Source organism: Ursus maritimus, unplaced genomic scaffold, assembly GCF_017311325.1.
Source record: "Ursus maritimus isolate PB19 unplaced genomic scaffold, ASM1731132v1 scaffold_33, whole genome shotgun sequence".
NCBI lineage: Eukaryota > Metazoa > Chordata > Mammalia > Carnivora > Ursidae > Ursus > Ursus maritimus.
In genome coordinates this window covers 22,482,822-22,494,868 of record NW_024425897.1, presented here as the reverse complement: position 1 = coordinate 22,494,868, position 12,047 = coordinate 22,482,822, and the positions used below count along the sequence as shown (strand labels likewise).

General features: G+C 41.9%; 1 protein-coding gene across 1 annotated transcript in view; it reads left to right on the top strand.

The window, feature by feature from the left end:
• Positions 1 to 12,047, top strand: part of ANAPC5 (anaphase promoting complex subunit 5) — a 39,680-nt gene that overhangs the window by 22,527 nt on the left and 5,106 nt on the right. The window contains 6 exon segments of the mRNA XM_040619949.1: positions 1,360 to 1,541; positions 2,593 to 2,728; positions 5,955 to 6,029; positions 8,566 to 8,687; positions 9,131 to 9,238; positions 9,322 to 9,469. Of these exon segments, the coding sequence (XP_040475883.1) occupies positions 1,360 to 1,541; positions 2,593 to 2,728; positions 5,955 to 6,029; positions 8,566 to 8,687; positions 9,131 to 9,238; positions 9,322 to 9,469 (771 nt within the window).

The following is a 12,047-nucleotide window of genomic DNA, read 5'->3' as shown; positions in this document are numbered from 1 at the left end:
GCCTCGATCTCAGCTCAGATCTTGATCTTAGGGTCTTAAGTTCAAGCCCCACGCTGGGCTCCACACTGGGTGGGGAGCCTACTTAAAAAAAAAAAATTGAGTTGACACATTGACACATTGTTGTCACATTGTATATGCTTTTTAAAGTCTGTAAATTGTTTGATTCATTTTTGGGAAAGGACACTTACATGTACAGAATTGATCATAATGACAAAGTAAGTTTTCCCTTAAAATAAATGATTTCGTAAGTACAATTTTTATTTTGGATTTAAGCTTTTTTTTTTAAAGATTTATTTATTTATTTTAGTGGGGGAGAGAGGCTGAGGGGAGAGAGAGAGAGAGAATCCTTCAGCAGACTCCCCACCGAGTGTGGAGCCTGACACAGGGCTTGGATCTTACGACCCTGAGATCACGATCCTGAGATCACTACCTGAGCTGAAACCAAGAATCAGACATTTAATGGACTGAGTCACCCACGCGCCCCTAAGCTGACTTTTTTAAGTTGTGCTTTCGCCTTTGAAAATTATATCAGAAGTTAATGAAAAGATAATTATGCTCATAATAGTCATCCCTTAAAAAGTTTCCTACTCCAGGGGCGCCTGGCTGGCTCAGTTGGTAGAACATGTGACTCTTGATTTTAGGATTGTAATTTTGAGCCCCACATTGGGTGTAGAGATTACTTAAAAATAAAATCTTAAAAAAAAAATTAAAAAGGGAAATAAAAAATCTCCTACTCCATAATGTGTCCAGCACTGTTTGACACATACTGTTTTGTTTTGTATTTATTTATTTAAGATTTTATTTATTTATTTGGGAGAGAGCTCTCTCACATGAGCAGGGGGAGGGGCAGAGGGAGAGGAAGAAGCGAACTCCCTGCCACCGAGCACAGAGCCCAGCACGGGACTCCATCCCAGGATTCTGAGATCATGACCTGAGCTGAAGGCAGATGTTTAACCAACTGAGCCAACCAACTGCCCCACATACTGTTATTTTAATTCTTACAATAATTCTTTGTGATAGAGTTGATGCCCATTTTACAGATGAGGAAGTTAGAGGCTTGGTTAGGAAGCTAACTGGCCTTGACTCACAGAACAAGTGGCAGAGACAGTGTTTAAGTCCAGGCGCATTTTATGTCAGGGCCCTGGCTCTTCTCAGCATACCCTCTGCCTTTCTGCCAGGCCCAGTTTTTCAGGAACACATTCCATATGGGTTAGAGTCAGGCTGTAGGTACTTTCCTTTTAAATAATGCTGTCGGTTTGCGTGTGCTAAAATGCGAAATATGCCAAATTTCTGAAGAGTGAACAATTCCGTCATGTAATCTATACCTTGAGTCATGGGTATGTATGTCTGTCCCCTTAGTACCTCGCCTCTCTGGGAATACAGTCCTTAGTTCAGCAGAGGGCTTTTGCTGGGAAGACAGCAAACAAACTGATGGATGCCCTAAAGGACTCTGACCTCCTACACTGGAAACACAGCCTGTCAGAGCTCATCGATATCAGCATTGCACAGAAAACGGCCATCTGGAGACTCTATGGCCGCAGGTGGGTCTTCAAGCCGACTTTCAAGGCCGTAAGGGCATGAATCCTTCCAGAGATGAACAGAAGCTAGCAAACTGGTTCTATGAAAGGCCAAACAGACAAGTCATTTTGCCCTTTGATGAAAGTTGTTCCTGCAGGGGATTAAAGGAAATGCTTATAGTTTTAGAACACTTTGTACTTCGCACAGACTTTGTAAAGTTCTTTCCAATGCTCATTCGTACTTGCTCCTCCCAAATACCCTGTGAGGTAACTGGTGGGCGGGCTCCATTCCAGGATGTGAAAACCAAGGTTCACACCCAAGATCACTAATGTCGTTAGCAGGTGATAGAGCCAAGACTCAAACCCGGGTCCTGTGACTCCAAGCACTATGCCCCTGTGATCCAAGATCGGGATCTCTCTTCCTGTCCACGGCAGGCTGGGGCCACAGTTGCTCAGGGTGAGCTTCCCTGTTAACCAGGGTGTGTTCTCTGGAGTATCTCTGGTCTCAAGTTTAATTTTCCATTTGGCCTCCTTTAGCTTGGAAGTACCCTTCTGAACCTGGAGCCCTGTCACTGCTCCACCTTCTACCTAGATAATCTGCTATTCTAGGAATTCAGTAATGAAAGGAAGTGCCTACTTTACCGGTCTTGTGTATACTTGAGATCATTTTTTGGCATAATGCGCTCTGAGACAGCTGCAGACACTGGCGGCTGCTTACATGGCCAGGGCAGCTGGTGCCAGGATGGCATCAGGTCTGAATTTATCCATGAAAACGAATTAACACACTGTGACCACAGGGAAATTAGAGGCAGTCAAGGGGTCTGGAGCTTGGAGCTCCCGGTTGTGCCATAATCACCACATGTTTCCTTCGGGGCTGCACACCCAGGGTGCGTTTCTGCTTTCCTTGTGCTGAGGGTGGGAGAGCTGACAGTGGGACACAGCCGCTCCCGCTAAGCCAGAGCCTGCAGAGGGACTTTATTTCCTTCCATTTCCAGTCAAGAGAGTTGTGGGGTGTGGCTGAGGGGCAGCCTGGGTCTCTTGACTGAAGGGAATTCCTGTCCATCTCCTCACCCAGCACTATGGCACTGCAGCAGGCCCAGATGTTGCTGAGCATGAACAGCCTGGAGTCCGTGAACGCGGGCGTGCAGCAGAACAACACGGAGTCGTTTGCCGTCGCCCTCTGCCATCTCGCAGAGCTGCACGCAGAGCAGGTAGGCAGGTAGCTGGGCCTGCGCGCTTTGGGAGCCATGTCCTCCCTCTGCTGCTTGAGAAAAGCCCTGGCTGTGTCTTGGACAGGCCTGGTTGGATGCAGGGGGCGCTGAAAGGGTGAAATCCCATTGGTGTAAATGGGCGGGGTGTGGAGTCTATAAAATTTATTGAACTTGGGATCTCTTTGCATTGACAGAGGGAATAAGAGGTCAGCTATTTCCATGTAGCAAATGGAATAAAAAGGAGTCTTTGCAATTCAAGCTAGTAGAGCTGTGTATGCTTATAGGATACGGGAAGGCCACACCAGTTAATGTTAAGTCTCCAACACAAGTCTGATTGACTCTAAAAAGGGACCGTGGGAGTTGGATGTAACCTTGACTTACAGCCCGAGTAATTTTACATGATTCTCTTTGTAGGAGATTGATTAAAGGGTCTCTTATGCTGTTCTAGGCTTTCTTTCTCCTTTGCTCCAAAATATCTTCTTTCATAGAAAAGAAGTCAGGGAAACCTTACCCGAGCCCTCTAGCTCACTAAACCCTGCCTTGGCTGTAAGTGCATTTCCCTGATCATATAGCTTTCCTCCACTTCTCTGTGGTGTCCATTACTGTTAGATTACTGTTAGGTTGTATCATGGCACTCAGTATCCCCTGATCTGCAGCCTGAAGCTCTTTGGCTGGTGTCCACCCCTTTCAGAAGTCTATAAATACTTCCCTCTCCTAAATGTACTTTATTTTAGCATTTGACAATCCTTTAGGTATCTGTGGAGACAAAGGGGATGGATGGGCTCTGGCTGGGTTCCACATGCACCTTCATCAGCTGCCCTCTTCCTGCACCTGGGAAGCATCGCCCACGCTTCCTGACGTCAGAACAGCAGCCAGCTGCACTCGCTGTTTGCTTTCCCCCAGGAATCTGCACGCTCATCACTTTCTTGGTTTTTTTTTTCCCTTTTATTGGCACTGGAACCTCTAACGTCTCCTCTTTTCCTTTCCTGGTACTGTGGTTAAGTGGAACATTTGGTAATGGATGAGTCCGTGAACCTTCAGTTAGGTATTTGGTGTGAGCTTCGTGCGACTTTTCTCCCCCCAACAACTTTATTGAGATAAAATTCACATGCTGTACAATTCACTTTAAGTTTCCCCATGTGGCTTTTTGAAGTCAGATTCTCCCCACTGACCCCAACCTTAAAGTGGATAACTTCCTTTCAGTTCTCTTTGAGTTGCGTAGGGTAGAAATGATCTTTTTTTTCCCTGTTCGACTGAAAAGCTACTTTATAAAAATCTTGGTCTTGGCTCGATACTCAGTCCTTGAAACTTTCTCCACCGCCAGTTATTAGAGTTCTCTGATTTTTCCTGGGAGATATGTCCTGCTTTTTGGACCTGTATTAGTATATCCGTCTCCACCTCCCTTATATCCCCGAGCTCATTGAAGAAGCTGCTGACCACATCGTTGCCTGGCTCCAGTGGCCAGGATGTGTTGGGAAGCCATAGAATTGCACTGTGAAGAGATAGGCAGTGGCCTCTTGGTTTCAATTCAGTCCCTTCTCCCCCTTTCTTTAACCTGCCTTCGCAAGACCTTTCTAGTGCTAGAACATCAACCAGGTAGCTGTACCCACAGGGCTGATGATTGTCACATTTTTAATTGTACAGGTTAGATAGGCCCTTGGGAAATTAAGGTTGGCCAACGGTGGAGAAGGCAGCTTTATCATGCATCGTCATTTGCTCCTTTATTTCCTTTGTGTGTGCTTCGGATTGTGTTCTGAAATTGATCTCCAAATAAACTGGGTGCTGCACTTTGGTGTGGCAGTAACTTGGGGTGTGGGTGAACCTACAAAGAAGTAGTAAGGTCTGAATTTCTGTGTCTGACCTTCCTTCTGAAACCCAGAGGGAGCACTAAGACAGTGAACCCCCTTGTTCTTTATGTGTAATTCTAGACCATCTGGTATCATTCCTCTCCCAGCCTCAGGAGGGGCAGGTCACAGTGGGAATGTTTGGGGAGTACTGCAGTGTGTGTCTCTCTACTTGTCCTAAAGGGTTGACAACCCATCTGGGTCCACATGCCCAACTCACTGTGGCAGTCGTGAAAATAATTGGGAAGGTTGGCCAGTTAAAATTCATAAGAATAAAAAGATTATTGACCTTTTATTATAATTCAATGTAATTTCCACTTAATTCACTTCAAATAAAAGTCCACTTGCAGTCTAATTGAACTTCTATATAGGTAGAAGACATTTCACCTAATCAAAGGATTGGGACAAATTAAAAAGCTTTTGGAGTCAGTAAGAAACATTCCAACGACATAAGGGTATAAAAAAAGACATGAACGTATATTCACATAAAAAACATAAATGACCCAAAAACGTGAAAAAATTTTCAATCTAGTCATTCAAGAAATTCAAATTAATGCAGTGAAATACTAGTTTCACCAGTCAAATAGGCAGTCCTTAAATATTGTGGTGGAAGAAAGGCATAGAGTGCTGGTATGAAAGTTCTCGGCACATCTCCGGAGGGTAATTTAGTAATTTATATCAGAGGGCTTCGGAGTGCCTGCAATTTGACCAGCCAGTTTTACTTCAGAGGTCTTATCCTGAGGAAATGATTGGACAAGTGGACAACTATGCAAAGGTATCTGCACCAAGATATTCACCGTAGCCTTCTTAAAATGGGCAAAATTAGAAACAAACTATCCCACACCAGGAGGTTATTTTGATGTGTCATAGTTTATTTACCTAATGACATACTGTGATGATATAGCTTTGTATTTGTGAGCACTGGAAAGATTGATTCATTCAAAAAATATTATTGAGTTCCTACCATGTAGTACACAGTGTTATAGGCAATTTACAGAAATAGCATGTATACCCGTTTTTAGAAAACATGTATGTTTTTATTTATGTGCATAAGAGAAGTTTAGAAGGATATGTGCCAAAACATTCCTGTGATTATCTTTGGTGAGATTGGAATTGGTCTTTTCTTATTGTTTACATTTATTTTGTAAGTTTTTTTCCTAGAGTGAACATGCATTACATGTGTAATTAAAAAAAATTTTTAATGAACATAAAATACGCTAGAACCTAAAAAAAAAATGACCCCTTGATGTGTGACAGTTTGTGGCTCATGCCTTCCAGGGTACAGCACCACGAACAGGTGAATCATAGTGACATCCTGTGAGTGGTGTACCAGGTGTGGTTTCAACACAGGTGTGCTCATTAAATCGTGTGTTTCTACTTAGGGCTGTTTTGCTGCAGCTTCGGAAGTGTTAAAGCACTTGAAGGAGCGATTCCCGCCTAATAGTCAGCATGCCCAGGTAATCTGCTTTTTGCATGGCATTGGATTTATTTCCACAGAGACCGTTTTTACTGTATTGTTGTCAAAGCAGAATATTTTAGGGTCTCCCCTCAGTTTCTTGTGTCTTGGTTCCTTTCTGTGTCATCTCTGCATTGAGGTGAATATAGGTACGTACAGGACTCTGTAAGCTCTGTTCAAGAGGGCAGAGAAATAAACTCTGATAAAAGATTTAAAGATTTATTTAGGGAACTTTTTTTCTTCCTGTCTTGGTTTTAAGGTAGTATTCCTTATATCTCTAACTGTATGGATCATCCATGTCCGTGGATAGATGAAGAATTAGGTCTCAGTCTGGTGTTGTGTCCCTTATTTGGCAACTCTAATCTTTTCCTCCCAGAATTAAATCACCTTTTGGGAAGATGTCCCCAGAAGGAATTTAATTTTACAAAGCACTCCCAGGCCCCCTGTTCCTTATTGCACTGATGTCTGTCTCTGATGGGGCTGAGAAAGCTGTTACCCGGGTCCCTTATTGTTCCTTCCCTTACCAGGTTTAGTCTTTAATGGATTAGAGAATTTGAAATCATAAGAGACCATGGCCTGGGAATCTCCTCCTGCTGGTCCCTGAGGCTGCCACTCCCATGGTTGTTGGCTCCACTGAAAGTGTGCTGGGGTCTCAGCCGCTTTCATCAGGCTGTGATCTGAACTCAGAGTCCCAGCTGCAAAGGTGGTATGCAAACAAAATAGAAGATAGGGGATAACACCTATGGGTGATGTGGGAAGAAAGAATTAAGTGTGGTTCTGTGGCAGTGCTAATGCGATGGAACAGTTTTGGTTATAGTTCTAGCTGTTTAAAAAAAAAAAAGAATTCACAGTTCCCAGAAGAAACATATATGACCAATAGATGCATAAGAAGATGCTCGGCTTGACTGGCAATCAGGGAAATACAAGTGAAAACAATAATGAGATATTTCATATCCATCAGATTGGCCAAAGGTAAAACACCTGACAGCACCAAGTGCTGGTAAGGATGAGGACTGACAAGTAATGTCATGTGCTCCTGGGAAGGGGGAGTGGGAATCGGTTATAACCTGTTGGGAGAACGAATGGGCACTACATTAAAATGAAGGTGCATAGGGGCGCCTGGGTGGCTCAGCCTTTAAGCGTCTGCCTTCAGCTCAGGGCGTGATCCCAGGGTCCTGGGATCGAGTCCCACATCGGGCTTCCTGCTCGGCTGGAAGCCTGCTTCTCCCTCTCACACTCCCCTTGCTTGTGTTCCCTTCTCGCTGTCTCTCTCTGTCAAATAAATAAGTAAAATCTTAAAAAAAAAAAAAAAATGAAGGTGCATATATCCTACAACCACGTTCCCACTGCTTGCTGTAGACCTGAGATAAACCCTTGCACCGGAAGAGATGTATGAGAATGTTGATTGCAGCATTGTTCAGAAGAGTGAAAAAGTGATCCTACCTCGAATAGATAAGTTATCACATATTCATGTAATTGAAAACTATTCATCAGTGAAAAGGATAAACTAGAGCTACTTGTATGAACATGTGTAAGTCCCAGAAAAATAATGTTGAGCTTAAAAGCAAGTTGTCAAAGGATACATACGGTATGATAGTATTTATACAAAATTTTAAAATGTGCAAGATTGCTCTCTGGGCTCAGACCTAGTTTGTGGCGACATGGCTAAATGCACCAAGGTTGGAGTCATCGGTAAACACCGGACCCCGTTATGGTGCCTCCCTCAGGAAAATGGTGAACAAGACTGGTATAAGCCAGCACGCCAAGTACGCTTGCTCCTTGTGTGGCAAAACCAAGATGAAAAGACGAGCTGTGGGGATCTGACACTGTGGTTCCTGCATGAAAACCACAGGCGGGGGTGGGGGGGGCGGGGGTGGGGTGGTGTGTGGGGGGAGGTGGTGGTGGCCGGGACCTATAGCACCACTTCTGCCCTCACAGGAACATCTGAAGGAATTGAAAATGAAAGACCAGGTAGAAGCTCTGCCATTTGAAACACTGCTAGCCTGTAATAAATGGGTTAATTTATGTAACAAAATTACTTTGGCTTGTTGTAAATTTATTAACGTCCTGCTGTGTTGCAATGACTTTGCTTTCTCAAAAAGCTTGGAAATCAAAAATCCTTTCAATTTTTATTGGAAAAAAAAATACAGGGTCATACTATATATTGTTAAAGGGAAAGAATATATGCTGTAAAAGTATAAAAACAGGAATGGGAGTGATAAACATTAAATCAGGTGCTTTCTCTGGACAAAGGGGAATAGAATTTGCAAAGAACTTCAATAGTATGTGATCGTATCTGAAGCAAATAAAGCAGAATTGTTGTGATTTGACAAAGTTGGTGGTTGGCACACATGTGTTTTTTTATTTTAGTGCTTTTCACATCCTTGAAATATTTATAAAAAGTTTTTTAAATCTCAAAAAAATGTGTATGAATTGTAAGGATATTTACTAAGCAAGCCGAAATATTTTTATATTTTTGTTGAATAATGAGGTGAACCCTTGCTATTTTGTTCTTGTTTTTTTTTTTTTCTTATTAGTTATGGATGCTATGTGATCAAAAAATACAGTTTGACAGAGCAATGAATGATGGCAAGTACCATTTGGCTGATTCACTCGTTACAGGAATCACAGCTCTTAATAGCATAGAGGGCGTGTACAGGTAAGAGACTTTGAAAACTCCAACCCAGGATGAAGTAATTCTCAAATGCCTTTATTCTTACTTGCTTAATTAAAATTAATTTATTAATTTTAGCTTAGGAAAAAACTTTTTTTCCTATTTATTACCTATTCCGGGAAATTAGAAAATAAAACAGATGAGTAAAATGGACAAAATAAGTATCATCCAGAGATAATCACTAATGTTCTGATATCAATAATCCCAGACTTTTTTTGTTCTTGCATGTGTGTGTATGGGTAGGTGTATACACATGTGCTTACACACACACACTTTTTTTCCTCTTTTAACAAAAATCTTATCAGGCAAAGTTCTTCCCCGTTGGAGGTTCACAGTCTAATTGAGGAAATAGAGACTCTAACTCTGAAAGCAACTTGACTTGTAAAACATCAGTGTAACCATTTGTGTTTATTTTGTTTCTGTGTCAGGAAAGCGATTGTACTACAGGCTCAGAACCAAATGTCAGAGGCGCACAAGCTTTTACAAAAATTGTTGATTCATTGTCAGAAAATCAGGAATACAGAAATGGTGATCAGGTAAGGGAGGTCTCTCTAGCATCTGCTGTAGCTTGTCCTTTGTGCCGGATAGTCTCATCCCATGTCTTCCTCTTTGTGGGCAGTGTCCTGCTGTCTGTGGCAGAGCTGTACTGGCGATCTTCCTCCCCCACCATCGCGCTGCCTGTGCTCCTGCAGGCTCTGGCCCTCTCCAAGGAGTACCGGTTACAGTACTTGGCCTCCGAAACGGTGCTGAACTTGGCTTTTGCTCAGGTAAGCTGATCTCTGTTTTTATAGCGCATATTTGTGCTCAAGAACTGGTGGGTCTGTTACTGCTTTTTGGTTTTGAAAAGGATAATAATGAGCTTTGACTTCTTAATATTGAAGTCTGGGAATGTAGTCTCATTGTCAAGCCCTCCGTGACAGTCTGAAGTTGCGGACTCCATGACAAGCTGACCCCTCCCAGTGGCACTGGCTCTACTGAGCTGTGTATTTAATAAAGGGGATGCACCTCTTCATTGAGGACACTTGTATCATATTAATGATTTAGCTGGCCCAGAGCTGTGCTTGATTAATAAGGGGATAAATAAAGAAGTGAGGAAGTTGTGTGTTCATTGAAAGCTTTTGGAAATTAAATTGTATTTTATGTTTGTTTTCTGCCTCCCCATGAGGAATGTAAAGGCCGTGAGAAGGGGACTTTGTTTTCTCCCTGCTGTGGTCTCTGGTACCTAGTAAGACGTACACATAGTAGGCTTTTAATAAATATTTAGTGAATGAATGAATTTTGAACTCACTGGCACTAGAGGAATTTACTCACTAAAGCAGAGATTCCCCAACCCATGTGTTAGAATTCATTGGGAAGATTTAAAAAATACCTATATAGCTGGCCTTGCCTTAAATGCATGGAGTCAGAATCTCTAGGGAAGGAGCACAGGAATCTAATGTCTTCCTTTCCAGCTTCTCTAGTAATTTTTTTCTTTTCTTTTTTTTAAAGATTTTATTTATTTATTTGAGAGAGAGCACAAGCAGTGGGAGAGGGAGAAGCAGGCTCCCTGTTGAGCAGGGAGCTTAATGTGGGACTCGATCCCAGGACCCTGGGATCATGACCTGAGCCAAAGGCAGAAGCTTAACCGACTGAGCCACCCATGCGGCCCTCTAGTGATTTTTTTCTTAATTAAGATAAAATTCACATAAAAAATTCACCATTTTGATCATTTTAAAGGGCACAATTCAGTGGTTTTAAGAATATTTACAGTGTTTCACAATCATCAACACCATTTCATTCCAGAATATTTTCATCACTCCAGAGAGGAACCTTGTGCCCATTAAGTAGTCACCCCAGTTTCCCCCTCCCTGTGAACCCCTGGAAACCTACTTTCAATCTACTTTCTGCCTCTGTGGGTTTGCGTATTCTGTATATTTCACATAAATGGAATCATACAATATCTGCCTCGTGTAGTCTGGCTTCTTCACTTCGTGTAATGTTTTCAGGATTCATTCATGTTGTAGCAGGTGTCAGCGCTTCATGCCTTTTAGTGGCTGAATAATAGACTACATTTCATTTATCCGTTCGTCACTTGATGGGCATTTGGGTCAGCTATTATATGTGGCTGCTTTTAATATTCGTGTGTCAGTTTTTGTGTGGATATATGGTTTTAGTTCTCTTGGATATACTTAAACGTAGAACTGCTGGGTCATATGATAATTCTGTGTGTAACTTTTTGTGGAACCACCAAACCGTTTTCCACGGTGATTGCACCATCTTATATTCTCACTAGCAATGTAAGAAGATGCTGGTTTCTCCACATCCTTGCCAGCACTTGTTATTTCCCATTTTTTATTATGCCCCACCTAGTATAAAGTTCTGTCTCATTGTGGTTTTGATTTGCATTTCTCTAATAACTAATGACATTGAGCACCTTTTCATGTGCTTGTTGGCCATTCGTATATGTCGTTTGGAGACATCTAAGTCCTTTACCCATTTTTCAGTTGGGTTATTGTCTTTCTGATGTTCGGTTATAAGATTGTTTTGTATATTCTGAATACTAGACCATTATCAGATATCTGATTTGCAAATATGTTCTCCTGTTCTCTGGGTTGTATTTTACTTTCTCGATCATGACCTTTGATGCACTGAAGTTTTTAATTTTGATGAAATCCAATTCATCCTTTTTTTCTTTTGTTGCTCATGCTTTTGGTATTCTACTTAATAAGCTGTTGCTTAATCCAAGTTCATGAAGATTTATACCTGCATTTCCTTCTTTTAATAGTCCTAGGTCTTATATTTAGGTCTTTGATCCATTTTGAGTTTAAATGGTGTGAGGTAGGAGTCCAGCTTTATTCTTTCACGTGTGGATATCCCTGTGTCCTAGCACCACTTGTTGAAAAGACTGTTCTTTTCCCATTGAATGGTCTTGGCACCCTTGTCAGAAATATTGATCATGGACATATGGGTTTATTTCTGCATTCTCAATTCTATTTCATTGATCTATATATGTCTTTATGCCAGTACCACACTGTTTTGATTACTGTATCTTTGTATTAAATTTAAAATCAGGAAGTAAGAGGGGCTCCTGGGTGGCACGGTTGGTTTCTGCTCAGGTCGTGATCTTGGGGTCATGAGCTAGAGCCCTGCGTTGGGCTCCTNTTCAGCAGGGAGTCTGGTTGAGACTCTCTCTTCCTCCCCACCTCCCGTTCATGCTTTCTCTCTCTCTAAAGTAAATCAGTTAATCAAATCAGGAAGTAAGAGGCCTCCAACTTTGTTCTTTTTCAAAATTATTTTGGCTATTGGTGTTCCTTTGCAATTCCATATGCATTTTATTATTTTTCTTATTTATTTATTAAAGATTTT